The sequence below is a fragment of the Leptonotus elevatus genome, chromosome 21, assembly GCF_054856555.1.
Source record: "Leptonotus elevatus isolate MCC_2025b chromosome 21, RoL_Lele_1.0, whole genome shotgun sequence".
Lineage (NCBI taxonomy): Eukaryota > Metazoa > Chordata > Actinopteri > Syngnathiformes > Syngnathidae > Leptonotus > Leptonotus elevatus.
The window spans coordinates 9,041,447-9,056,105 of NC_141259.1; the positions used below are offsets into that span (position 1 = coordinate 9,041,447).

The 14,659-nt window shown below is 38.6% G+C and overlaps 2 protein-coding genes across 4 annotated transcripts in view; one reads left to right on the forward strand and one right to left on the reverse strand.

Annotated features, from left to right (window-relative positions):
• Positions 1-3,419: 3,419 nt before the first annotated feature.
• On the reverse strand, positions 3,420-14,359 carry aoc1 (amine oxidase copper containing 1). 3 transcript variants are annotated; one of them, XM_086065955.1, is made up of 5 exons: positions 14,249-14,359; positions 7,843-9,378; positions 6,082-6,370; positions 5,830-5,962; positions 3,420-5,592 (listed from the first exon to the last, which is right to left on the reverse strand). In XM_086065955.1, exons 2-5 carry the CDS (start codon positions 9,374-9,376, stop codon positions 5,323-5,325), a joined length of 2,226 nt encoding a protein of 741 aa, XP_085922081.1. In that variant the 5' UTR covers positions 9,377-9,378; positions 14,249-14,359; the 3' UTR covers positions 3,420-5,322. The 3 variants fall into 3 exon arrangements, with proteins under 3 accessions (XP_085922081.1, XP_085922082.1, XP_085922080.1); XM_086065956.1 differs by having other exon boundaries at positions 14,253-14,333; XM_086065954.1 differs by lacking the exon at positions 14,249-14,359 and adding an exon at positions 14,123-14,247.
• The window catches only part of sspo (SCO-spondin), a 73,568-nt gene continuing 70,200 nt past the window's right edge, over positions 11,292-14,659 (forward strand). Inside the window, exons 1-2 of the mRNA XM_086065953.1 lie at positions 11,292-11,434; positions 11,588-11,797. Of these exons, the coding sequence (XP_085922079.1) occupies positions 11,367-11,434; positions 11,588-11,797 (278 nt within the window). The 5' untranslated portion in view covers positions 11,292-11,366. The remainder of the gene's footprint in view (positions 11,435-11,587; positions 11,798-14,659) is intronic.

Sequence of the window (14,659 nt, forward strand, 5' to 3'; positions counted from 1 at the left end):
GGGATTATATTTTCTGGTGGGTTACAGGGTCCAAACCACCCCAAAATCTTGTAAAATCCTAAACTATTTGCCTTATAGAAAGCTGTTCAGGTAACAGTTCTTTTAAAAACACACACACACAAAACACTGTAATATATATAAACAATATGCAATTGTTTGATGGACTGATTTTGATGTGCTTATTAAATTAAAGTTAAAAAAAAAAAAAGTGGCCTATGCTAAGGGAATTCTTTTTGTTTGCCATCGCTGTATGTGAATTATCATCCAAATCGATATGGTTCCAATCCATACTTATATATCTGATGATATATCTGAAGCTTCGAATCCAAACCCATCCTTGGGAGAAGGTAAGAATCCCACAGATAAGGAATACACAATGCCCATAATTTGAGAGCACAATTACGAGCAATCTTGGAAGTCTTAAAATTATAGTGCAATTAATTCTGACATTCAAATACACCATGAAGATGAAGTGTTTAGTCATTCAAAAAATACACCGAATATTTGTATTTAATTATGGCTACCTATCTGTAATACATCAATTCTATCTCACTACTGTATATAGTTTGTCTATACCTATTTAAACATTCACCAAATATAATAATAATTTAAATAAAAGTATTTAATCGATCTCTATTAATGGCATCCTTTGAGGAAATGCTGCTACATTGTTATCAGTAACAATATTCTATCTCATTTAGTTAAAATTCTGTAAAAAACAAACAAACTGTATTGGGGTATGCAAAACACTTCATAATTGTAATCAAGGCCTCAGGGCTCTCCAAACAAAAATTTACATCTACAAATAATTACCAGTCAGCAGAAAACAATTTGCTCAGGTCATGTTAGTTTCCTGATGGTTGCATGCCATATTTTGTTGACATAAGGCATTGAAAAGGTCATACAAGCTTTCATTTCGACAATATTAAGTATAAAGCAAAATTACCCAAAAAAGCAGTGTATCATACATATGTCATATTATGTCTTTTTTTGACCCATGACCTCAACATGCCAGGACTTAACTTGCCTCTAAACAATGTTGGCATGTCTGACATTTGCTTTTTCAGCTCTCCAAAACTTCTCAAGTGAAAATATTCTGGAAAGACTCCAAGAGGCCACTCAGACGGTAATCACTTGAATGCATGTTACAGTGTGAATAGACGACTGGCAGAACAGTTGGATGACGAGGAGTGGGTGGGTCTAAAGTCAGACCCGTTTTTGATTGCACAATGATTGTTTTGATGGGGGGCATTTTTACATAATACCAATCATCTTGTTATAGATTGTTTCCCATCCATAATGACCATAACTCCGTTGGCCACAACGTTATGGCCAACGGATGTAAGATTGACAGAGGAATTTGTAATCCTTCATGTCCGTCTTATTTTACTCATCCGTTGCCCGACTCATCAACACAGCACAGACTGAAATACTGATTACGTTTGAATTGGGTGAGACAGACGTGGCTTTTAAGCACACAGCATTACAGCATTTGCAAAGCCTTCGTGAGTTTGCTTTACTCGTATTGTGGTACGATTTCTAAGAGCAAATGAAAATAAGGCTGTGATGCATGAACTGATGCTTCCCTTGTTACAAAAGATAGTTGTGGGGCATCCATGCTCATCTTTGGCTTGGTTCTCTGAGGTTAGTTTTAAGGCTTAATAGTGTAAAGAATAGTCTGTGTAAAAATCACACTGACATGATAATATAATAAAAGACCTACAGCGTGTTAGCGAATCAGAGAACATGGAGCATAAAACATTCTCCAGAGGGGACAACAGCAGTGATAATTGAAGCGGTAGGAGACACAAACAGTCAACTTGTTTTTCTTTGCCTGCAGATGCTGTAACAAGATCCCTTGGGCTACATTATTCCTTAGGGAGTCGTGATGTGCGTGTTGGAAAGTATACGAGCATACCTGGCATCTGGCCTTTTGTCAAAAAGTCATGTTGTACAAGGCAGTAGACGTTAGAGCAATGTGCTCGTGGGTCACATCTGACTTCTTTTGCTGTCTGGCAAATAAATAAACAAACTAAGTAGTAATGTCATGCAAGGACCACTGTAGGGTTGCGGTGACTCAAATTTACCGCAAGCTGCAGACTTTGGCAGATAAAATAGATCATGAAATAATAATAATAATAATAATAATAATTATATATATTTTTTTTTATAATAATAAATAAATAAATAACAATAATATACACTTTGTGTATTTAAAACCAGCCACAAAGCTTTACCTGGTCCGGTAGCATAATGCTAATGCTAAATAGAGTCTAGTATAAAATAATTGCTCAGTATTTTCACGTTTCATTGAAAAATGGTAATTGAATTGTGCTGTTTTTCCACCCCTATTATTAACAAGGGAAAAAAAAAGTGTGGGTGGAGAGCGGGGGGCCGGGGGGGGACAAATAAATTGTTTTACCGTTTTAAATACAAGCGTAGTGACTGCCCTCTACTGGCAGAACGCCGCAGTCACACTGTCACCGGATGTGGCAGGCGAACAAGACATCAAATTTGACAAGCATGGTACAGTATTCGTTCATGTCACTATCAGTAATATTAAATTACATTAACCAGCACTACTACTGCGACTGCTACTAGTACCTAGTCCTACTACTATTTGCGTTATTGTTAGACGAAAACAGAACCAGTAACAGGTTGAGACGACAATCAATGTGTCCTCGATTTACACAAGTGTGCAATTAAATTGGAAGCGTGTGTCTGTGACGAACGAACCGTAACGCAGTATAGTCATAAATTATAACTCATAATTACCGTAAACATTTGTGTAAGAAACACTTCTAGAAGTTCTAGGTCATACATGATGACCGTGACAACCTTTTCGTTCGTAACCTCGAAACATGGTCGGGATGTCGGGACCGCTTTGCTCACTTTACGAGTCTGCGTGTATAGCATTACACAACCAGCAGGTGGCAATAGAAGGCTGGTTACAGAGAAGCAAGAATAGAGCCAAGAGGTTGCCAGAGTGATAAGATTGGGAAAGATTTAGAAAACCATTTCAGTATTTATTCTACATCTGTGATATCCATCATAAGAGCCATATTGTCCTCACGAATAAGACCATTCAGAGCACTGACGGAATGACGGTGTCTTACAAGTGAAGTTTTTTTCCCCATCACTGCTGTATGACATTTCTGCACACGAATAGAACAACTTTGACATCTAGTCAGGCATATTTGTGCACTAGTTGACATTTTTGCATTACTAGTACTAGTGAAGCACGATTATGTTAACTAGTAGAACATTATTATGTCACTATTAGTATTAGCAGCATGCAGTTGTCTACTCGTGCACAGTTTTGCCTCAATCAAATGGATCCTCCTTACAGGAGAAATGCTCAAACAGCTTTATGGAAAGCTGTTCCAAACTGGAAAACTCACAAATTCATCACCCAAATGTCTTCAATAACATTTTTATTAAGGTCAAACAAAACACATTTCTACTTAAAGAGGCCAGACAAATCATTTTAAAACATTGTTGCGTGGCAAAATGAAAGCCGTGGCCTGGTATTTATGATGCCGCATTCCATTTTAAAATGAATATATAATGTGTTATATTCCTACAAGCTTGTCTGTTGTGACGTCATGAGCGCCATCTCCATGGCAATAACGACAGGAATGCTTGTTACTCTAGTTTGTGTCCGCTTCTCTTCCACTGTTCATTCATTAATGCGTGCATAGCTGAACTTTTAACATGCACACTGTAAAACAGTGACACACAAATAAAACCGGTTTCAGATTTCGGCAATTCTTTTTGCTCCCTTAAGTGAACCGTTGCTATTTACTGACACGCATACAAATCCGTTTTATAAGGTTTGACTTATTTTTCGTCTTTTACTAATGCCAAAGAAAATAAGAACGATATGATTACAATAATTGTATTTATTTTACCATTTCCCGCTTGAAGTATCAGTATATCTGAAATTTATATATAAAGATGCTACATTGCATATTTTGTCACATTGCTACTATATCGTCAGGTTACCATGACACCAAGTGGTATCCTGGATTGTTTGCGCAAAGGATCCGGTATCAGACTGTTTGCACTCGGAGCCTTGTTGCCTTTCGGGGAAAACATTCCCGCCAAGAGCTTGCTGTGAACCAGCAGCTTTACCGCTGGCTGTGCGGATACGGAGCATCCTGCATCCTGCATGCCTGTCACTGCTAAGCTTCAGCCATGGAAATAACTCACTGGATTGGAAAAGGCCGTCACACCATCTCCTTTTATGAAAACACCGGTTAATTAATTGAATGCTATTACTATTCACAGAAAAGCTCTGTCTAAGTCTAAGTAAAAGGCCATGCGGAACACATAAAAACAAACAAACAAAAAATCATTAAAATTATATACATATTTTACTATTACTATTATTTTGTTAGTAACCCAACTATGGGTAAAAAATGGACTGATCCTCTACTTGGGTCAACTCGACCCAGCTTTCTGGGTTATTTTTTACAAAATGACCAAATTTCTGATTTCTGAAAATGACCCATTTCTTGACTCAAAGTTTGGTTAAAATTGACCCATAAAGTGGATTGGTCCATTTTTTATCCATAATTGGGTTACTTTTCACCCAAAAGTTTTTAGAATGAAGGATCTGACTAATATTTATGAGTTGTTTTACACTAAAAGACCCATTTCTTGACTCAACGTTGGGACAAATTGACCCAATTAGAGGATTGGTCAATTTTTGACCCATAGTTGGGTTATTTTTGACCCAACTGTTTTTAGAGTGTACACTCTCGTGACACTGTTTTTAGAGTGTACACTCTCGTGACACTTTAGTGTACACTCTAAAAACAGTTGCGTCAAAAATAACCCAACTATGGGTCAAAAATGGACCGTCCTCTACTTGTGTCAATTTGACCCAACTTTGAGTCAAGAAATGGGTCTTTTAGTGTAAAAGAACTCATAAATATTGGTCAGATCCTTTATTTGGGTCAAAAAATGGGTCATTTTGTATAAAACAACCCAGAAAGTTGGGTCAAATTGACCAATAAAAGGGATTGGTCCATTTATGATCCATAATTGGGTTACTTTTGACCCAACTGTTTTTAAAGTGAAGGATCTGACCAATATTTATGAGTTGTTTCACACTAAAAGACCCCTTTCTTGACTCAAAGTTGGGTCAAATTCACCCAAGTAGAGGATCGGTCAATTTTTGACCCATAGTTGGGTTATTTTTAACCCAACTGTTTTTAGAGTGTAGGTTGTCTTTCTCAAGGTGTCAAGGAAAGTCAAACACGAAGCCTCTTGCCCACTTTCATCTAGAATCGTAATTTCACCAAACAGCAACATCTCCTAGACTCCTGTATATGTGCCATTGTAAAAGAATGGCTTGTCGGTCACACAATGACCTATGACCTCTGGTGTCCACCGCTGGACTCTAGGTTTGCCGTCCGGACCCGGTCGGACGATGATCGTGCTTCTGGATGCGACCGACGGGTCCTCATCAAAGAAGTTAAAGGGTCGGAGGAAGAAGCCCACCGCGTTGCCAGGTGTTGCCGTGTTGGGGATGTCTTCGGCGTGAGGCACATGCAGGAAGCCCACCGTCACCCAGGCGACCAGATCCTACTCACAGGAAAGTAAATATTACTCTCAGATTTGTCATCAGTCCACATAACCTGTTCATTTACGTGCTTAAAAGTGCAAACAGAAGCAAATGTCAGCATTTGCGTTGACTTTGCAAGACCTGATATGACTCACGAAGTGTTTGACACAGTCCAAATTTGAACCAAGGTCCATCACAGCCAGGGACGACAGTTAAGTCATCTACAGTATGCGATGCATTTTTTTTTTTTTTTTTACCTGGTTGACAATATTTTCATTGTTGCGAATGTAGTCTTCAAATGACACAACAGGTTTCCAGGGGTCGTTCTGGTTATAAATACTGCTGCTGGTGGCCTCACTGTCTTTATGACGAGTAACGGCTAGAGGATATCTGCGATGCCAAAAAAAAGTCATACAATAAATACAATAAAAAATACATTTTTTTTTTCTTGCCGGTGATTCATCCAAAATTTGTGAAAAACAAATGTACTTTTTCACAAATGAAATTACCTTGACCAACTGATGCCGTTTTCTTCCCGCCAACCTCTTGGAAGCACACTATCACCATGCGAGTTTAACTGTATACGATAGCTTTTTTCATGTCCCCACTTATTTTTCTCATTAGGGTTGTAAAAATGGACATAGCGGGGGAACTTTTTGCCGTAGCGGAAGGCGGCAGAACGCTCCGTCTTGTGTTCCGTCCAGTTGAGTTTGGATTGGACGATGAAATTCTTGGGGCTCCAGGGATTTGTGAAGTTGACGTATTTCAAATCCAAGGTCTTAAAGCTGTTTTCGCGACCTGGGTCAAAACAAATAATTGTCAGGAGAAACACTGAAAGGTATCGGGCTTTTTTTTACTTTGCACGTTTAGATTTAAAATTGATTATAAGTGTAATCTATATGATGGGTTAAGTCCTTGAAATGGGACTCATCATTACAATGATAAATTACTTTTCATTTGTGCTATTTAAATAATTAGATTAAAAGCAAAAGTGGATTTTTTTTTTTCAATTCAATATATACTTATCGAGTTGCACGTAAACCAAATTCGAACCACACTTATGCATGTTAATGACATGACATGACATTCTGTTATTCTAGCTCATTATACATCTTTGTCCTGGTTGCTCGGCACAAGTTGACAACAATAATGATCATAGAAGAAGAACCACATCAGATTTGGTCATAACGAGATCTGGTATACAGTATATGCAAATTAGCCACGGGACTGGTCATCCGGTGCAGTCAACAAGTCGTCAATAATAATGAGAGAAGGGGATTGGTCCAAATGTGTTAAGTGTACATCAGAGGATGAGTAAACATTTGATTGTTTTTTACACATCATATTACATTAATGAATGATTTAAACTTGTTTTACAGTTAAGACTTTGCTACCTAAAATAGCTCTAAATGCTTTAAATAAGGTTTTTAAATTTAAAAAAGTGAATCCCTGCAAATGTTCGGTTCAGCATTTGTCTTGGGGCCAAGAACCTATGTTGGAGTGAGGTGAGGACCTTCATTTAGCCAACTTTGTATAATAGAAAAAAGTGCTTTGCTGCCATCTTGTGGCATCAATTGAGAATGGACTTTTTTGGCTAAACATTAATTACTAGCCGCACTCTAAAAATAGTTGACAGACCCAACTTTTGAGGTTATTTATTTAACACAAAACTAAACCAACTTTTTGGGTTATTTATGTAGCCCAAAAAATTAAATAACCCAGCAATTTGGGTTAGATATTTAACCCAAAACGGATAACCCAGCTTTGTAATTAATTAATTATTATTAAAAAAAAAATGTTTTACACAATCGTCCACCCCACCCCCCAACTTTTTGGGCTTTTTGTTGAACCCAAAAAGTTTAATAACTGTTTGGGTTATTTATTTAATCATAAACTTTAAATAACCCAACTTTTGGGTTTATTTATTTATATAACCCAAAAAGTTAGGTCAAATGATTAAATCACACAACAATAAAATTTTTTGTGTGTGTTGCAAAACAACACAACACAACACAAAACAAAAAACGGGGTCAGGGTGTTGTGCGAAACAACCCAATTTTGATTCATTTGACCTAACTTTTTGGGTTAAATGAATAACACCAAAAGTTGGGTCGGTCCCTTTTTGATGCAATTTGGGTTATTTTTGACCCAACTGTTTTTACATCGCTGGGCTAGCTGTATTCTGATTAGTTTTGCCCTCATGTTAAATTAAATGACTTTGAACACGAAATGACACCGATTACAAAATAGTGTTAAAATGTCCGTCTTACCAGCAATATCCAGGTCAACCTTGTAATTGATGAGATGTGTGTGCAGGTTCCCAAGCACATAGCTGTACACCTTGCTGCCATACTTAAGTCCATTTGGCGTAAGGAAAGTGTCGTGGATGTAGCCAGTGGCGCTGACCTTTACTTCCATCACCCCATTTTGGTAGAAGATGAAATCCCAGATGTAATCATAGTTGTAAACAGTTGAAGTGGTCCGTAACACCAGCACAGTGTTGTCAAGTCCTCCGTAGAAGTTATAACTGCCCTTGAATGCGTTGAAATGTCTTCTCAAAGGCAAAGCTGTGGTCATCTCAAAAATACAGAGTGCATTCCTATAGCGCACCGGTTTGTCGGTGTCAAAATAGTGGTGAAGATCGACAAAGGTAGCGATTTCTGGACAGTCAATTCCAGGGGCGAGCTCAAACGACAAGGTACCCATGGCCCAGCCTGCATCAATGTATTTTGTTTGCATGGCGGCAGGAGTGTCGCCAGCATAGAAAGCGATAGCTTCTTGGAGGCTGATCTCGTAGGCGATCCGCTCTCCATTAAAACGGACGTCGAAGACCTGAAGTCCGGCTGACGAACGCACCCTGTAGGCAAACGACCATCCAGCATATTCGACAAAGTTGCCGTCGATGTGATAGCGATGACCTTGAGGCTCCACAAGTTTTGGCCCGTGGATGTTCGTGGGCGTGTTGCTTTGACCTCGAGGAATGTAAGTGGAGTAGAGATCGTTATCATCATGATGGGGTAGACGGACTTTCTCCACGGCTCCTGATTCATAGTTTTCGACCAAGTCCTCCACACTATCAAAGAACTGACTGTTGTACCAGACTTTCTCAACAGCCCACTTATCTGGATCCAAGTCTTTATGGTTGAGCAGTATTTCAAACCCAATTGGGTGGATATAATATCCTTCCACCAACTTGACCAACATTATCCAGGACCTCCTCTCACCCGACGCCAGCCCTCGTGGGGCTATGTCGATAAAAAACAAACAGCGATCAGAGCAGTTTGTGAACGAAAATCCTCCCGTGGTCTCCATCAGAAGCTTGTGAGCTTTAGCTGTGATTTTGCTCATGCTTTGATTCAAATGCTCATACTCCATTAACGTCATTGGTCTTGACTCAAATGGGATAGGCCTATCTCCCTTGAACCTCTTGACCTCATGAGAGTTCGGAGATGGCAGCGGCCCGACAACAAACTCGGTGATATTCGGCTTGGTTTGGTTCGCAAACTGGATAATCACACGCGCTTGGCGTGGAGGTTTGGCCTGACCACGATCCAAAGCGATCAAAGCTTCGTGCTTTCTTGGCACTTGGAGCTCCATCATCAGAATGCTGTTCTTTTTGAGAGCCACGTTATTAGCATTAGTGAGTCCAAATTCTGCAATTCCATGGAGGTAAGCCCGGACGGCCTTCATCTCGCGAGGTGTCAGGTCAGCAAACATGGGCGCACCGTGATGAGCCCAGTCTCTTGCTCTGGAAGCCTCGCAGGCAGCAAAGCAGAGCAGACACAGCAGACAGAGAAGACTCATTGCTAAAAGTTAATGGGAAAAAAAATTAGAATTAGGATAGACAGATATCAGTGTCAAAATGTCCATTTAGTTCTCTAGGTCAGAACAGAAAACCTCAAAACCGAGATTTGAGACCTCCACGTGGGAGCGTGCTTGAGTTATACTTTCTAAAATAATAATTTATCTTTCAAAATTGGTTTCACGTTGTGCAAATCATGAATCATTCATTGTAAAACTTGCCAGCCAAAATAAATAAATAAATACATAAATTAGAGGTGTCAGTCGATTATTTTTTTTTAATCGTAATTACCTTCACATGACTTCAATAATTAACTCACAATTAATCGCACATTTTATATCTCAATTTATATACAAATTTACAGTAAAATGTACAATAAAAATATTTATTTGATAATTTTTCCTACTTTTGTTAAACATAAAAGTGGGAAGAAATGTTAACCTAATCGAAATATGGTTGCATTTTTTTAGTAATTGATACAGAATTTTTATAACAATTTATAAAATTGTTTATAAATAAATAAATAAATGAAACTTAGCTGGCTGTTTGAGTGGAAAACAGAGGCTGATAGTGAGTCAGCAAATCAAAGACACAAGACAGACATTGTAGACAGACATTGTATTAAGGGGGGAAAACTATTTTTTTTTCTTTGAAAACAGCACTTTAATCATTAATGCTAATCAAATGTATTCATGCACATTGATATCAAATTTGAAAAACAGTCTGTATTAAATATCATGTATATTTTAGAGCTGTCAAATAATAAATTTTTAAAATCAGATTAATCACAAAATTAAAAAGTATTTTTAATCAACATATATATAACAGCGATATTTTTTTGTGATTACAGTATACTAAGATTGCAGGGGATTGGGACGGAGCCCTGATGCACATACTTAAAGTCGGCGTCCAATAGATGCCCACACATAAAGGTTTTTAATTGCTTATGTAATGCCAAAAGATGGCGGAAAATCACCTTTTTCTATTGTACAAGGCTATGGTTGAAATAAATAAAGCTATTACCCTCAGTTTAAAATAGTTTCTTGGCACCAATATACCACTTGATGGCGCCAAATCAACATTTTTATAGTAAACATGGCTAGGTGAATTTTTAAGGAGGATAAGTTCCCTAAACAATAAATTCTCAAATTCATTAATGCCAAACTACGAATATGTCGGGCTTGACTGCAATATAATTTGTAATCGGTTGTTTTGTTAGTAAAAGGTAATCAGTGTATTCAGTAAGTTAAACGTTTTTCTCCCAGAGTAAAGTAGCAATTTAGAGACTATTGCAATAGTATAACCTATTATTTTCAAATGACATATCATATTTTGGAACCAAGTTCTGTTATGCTTGCTCTACTCCGCTAAAGTAAGGCGTAAGGTGGTGACAGCTGTGTTTGAGCCCTCATTCTAAGGCCGGGAGGTCAGACAGAATAGATTGGCGACTCTCTCGCTCCCCACGCTTCATTCAATAAACCGCCCCATCACCCTTCCCACAAATGCCCATCTTTACAGGATTAGGCTTGGACAAACATGTCTTTCTTCTGCCACCGAGGCACCGCTACCCCTGACCGCCACCTCCCACGTTCTCTAACGTTTGGCGCTGTGAGGTCACGGGATGTGTTCGTCAAAGAGCCGACATCCAATTCCAGCGCTTCCAGCTGTGACCTTCCACTCTTGCCCAATGGCTGAAGGTTCAGATGCTACTGTACGTCCTTCGAGTCGACCCCCGCATTTAAGAACCACGCTTCGGTCCATTCAATAGGGAAGATATCACTTCATTGGAGACTGAATAACCAAGAAATTTGTGTAAGTAAAGGAAAATAGAAAATTCTAGATGAACTGAGAACAGCTTTCTGTGGGGAAAAAGCAAATCTCAAAAGCACTTTTTAAGGTAAGATTTTTTTCCCGATATTATTTGTTTTTAAATATTTACCTGTAACCTATTGTATATGTTGTGTTTATTTTTTTCTTCTTCCTAATTTAAGCATGTGTTGCTGGACTGTGGAGGCACTGCTACTGACCCTGATTGGACTGCAGACAGTGACGGGAAAAGGGTAAGCATATAGGTCACAACAAATACACATTTTGGTGGGAAGAAATTGCACGCATTACTTAACACTCAATAGCAAAATGTCTACAAAAAAAAATGTACTAAAAAGTAAAAAAAAGTACAAAAAAAGAATGAATTGACATGTATTTTGCTCCAGACACTGGTGCGAACACACAGTACAGCAGAAGGTGGATCGGGTCCTGACCCCACGTTTGCAGCTGGAGGTGAGCTGCTCCGAGGTCTACCAGTATAACACGCAAGGCTGGAGACTGGATGTCGAGTCGATGAGGGCTAAGCACGGCGGCGATGATGGCATCGCGCTCTACTACCAACAGCACGGACTCAAGGCACTCTGCTCGTTGTACAAGTAAGTCACTTGGTTTTACACTCTAAAAACAGTTGGGTTAAAAATAACCCAACTATGGGTCAAAAATGGACTGATCCTCTACTTGGGTCAAATTGACCCAACTTTGAGTCAAGAAATTGGTCTTTTAGTGTAAAACAACTCATAAATATTGGTCAGATCCTTTACTTGGGTAAATTGGGTCATTTTGTATAAAACAACCCAGAAAGTTGGGTCATATTGACCTATAAAGTGGATTGGTCCATTTTTGACCCATAATTGGGTTATTTTTGACCCAACTATTTTTAGAGTGCAGCATTAAAAATTGGTCTTTTGGATATTAATGGAATATAATTTACTAGTATGTTCTTTGCCCTCACATTAAGTAGATCTCCCTATTAACATGTAGTCGTACTAGTATGCCAAAGTTGTGGCATACTAGTACGACAACATGTTAATAGGGAGATCTACTTAATGCAGTTAGTATTGATTGTTTAATGTTTTACAATAGAACGAGAATGGAACATTGAATGTGTATGGAAAGAAATCGGGATCGGCAAACTCGGGATCAGCGGGTCAAGCTTTTCAAAGGTCGGGATCAGTGATTAGCCAGAAAATTGTGACCGGTGCACTCCTAATAGTAATACTAGTAGTATGCAGATGATGAAGTATTGCTTCACTATGAGTGCAGTTGTCCTACTACTACGCCAAAGTTCTCTTCGTGATATGCAGGAATTTCATACAGTACGTTCTAATACTGTGCCCGATTCATTCTACTTGTTCGTCTTATTAGAAAGATGAATATTCTATCCGTTAAATGGATCTTAAGCTGGATTTCAAGGATATCAAATAAATGCTCAAATAACTTTGTATAGAACTTCTAGAGTGGAAAACGACCTGTTCTGAGTTGCTGCCCAATTTTGTTTTTAATGATAGAAATAAAATGGAAATAAAAATACTCTACATATCTTATTATGTCTTATTGAGGGTCAAAAAGTTTTTTATACCACTTCACTTGCTGCTGGCGAAAGACAGACTATTATGGTGATAGATAACTAGTCACACTCACATAAACATTATCGCTGAGTGTGAATTTTTTTTTAACACTATATTGCAACTATTTGTCAGAAAAGTGACCAGCGAAATGAAGTCCTGCTAAGAAACTGGCAGCATTAATTATTTCCACGTTATGCTCCGTATAACCGGAAGGGAGATGTGTGAATCCTTGCCAAACACATGGTGCCCAAATGGTGTACACATTGCAAAATCACTGATTCATCGACATGTTGTAAAATTTGGACTTTGATACTTTTGACGCCCGTTCTTTCAAATATTTTGCTGAGGGTTGCCTTATCGGTACAATTCTTCATTAGAAAATACGAGAAGAGAGTGTTGATTTGTCCGAATCAAAGTATTGTGCAACAGACTGCTTAGTTCAGTTCATTTGTGTGAGTTAAAGTCAGCATCCATAAAATATTCCATGGATGACTACCAGTCCAGTATATAAGAGCATAACTCTTGAGTGTGCCACCATTCAACAGGGTTAATGCGTGCCTTTTATTCTGAAAAAAAAAAAATCCCCTTAAATTTAAAAGAGCCATCCATTTTGTGGAGAGCTGGTGCCTATCACAGCTCTGAACTGATTGCTAGTTTTAGGGTTGGAGATGCAAAAATGTTGACTATCCATGCATTATAGTCTACAATTAATTTGGAAATATATTTGTGGGTGATTTCAAGCAATGCCAGTCAATCACAGGGCACATCCATGTCCAGACTACAAATAAATAACACTTGCGCAAAGCCACCGCAGGATAATTGTAACATGACATTGCCAAACACAAATCTCCACAACGTTCACAGTGGCATCTTGGCTGATCATTAACTGATTTGCATTGACAGTCCGTTAAAGATGATTAACTTCTCTGACCTATAAAGGTCCATTTGCACCTGATAGCGAGCAAAGAGTGATTAGTTATCAGTAGTTTAGACAATCCTATCAGTTGAGCTTTTCACGCTAAGTGAAAATGGGTCTCGTTATTTATTTCTATGCTTTTCACAGTAAATACGTGAATGAAAAAACACTAGCCACGAATCAAATGAAAAACAGTCATTAGCGCGGTAACTGAACGTGTCATCTTACGCCGCTTGACATACGTCGATGCGCAAACTAATTCATTGCGCGCCGTTCGTAAACTCGAAACGCCGTTCGTTAATTTCCTTTTTGCTGCACAGCACTGCAATGTGCGTCAATGAACTGCATTTTGGAGATGCAGAAAAAGGTGTGCAGCATCATGCAACACATGCTAGTATCTATTTCTAATCGGCAATATCACGTCAAACTCGTTTTACCTCGTGCCGACAAGGTGCTGCGATTCATATTCTGATAAAGTTCAATGCAAATGCGAGATCCGCCCGCGCGTGAAAACATCTCGCTATACAGTACAGTGTACACTTCTTTCTTATGATTGGACGTACTTGCCCGTGTCGTCGACCTCGCTGCGTATGTCGAGTGATCCCGGTCAGGAAGTATTTGCTGTATTTGGTGAAGCGCGTATTGAGGCTTTTATGATTTTGGGTGAGGCGACGTCACGATGACGTAAGAAGTCTGGTTTCCGCCCCTATGCGTGTTCTCCGTGCGCTCCATTTTCGATTCAATCGAAGCAGAGCAAGCGAGGGCGTGGGGATATATAATATATAATCCCATCTCTTATTAGATCGTTGCGGTGTTTTCACGTTTATTTATGAACCACAGCACATGAACGCACAATCAAGAATTTATTTATTTATTTTTTGTCCATGCAATTAAACCCTTGTGAAATTGCTAGTTTATTTGATTTTTTTGCAGGATAGCCAATATTTTTTTCCAGGTTCCAAAATATGTGACAT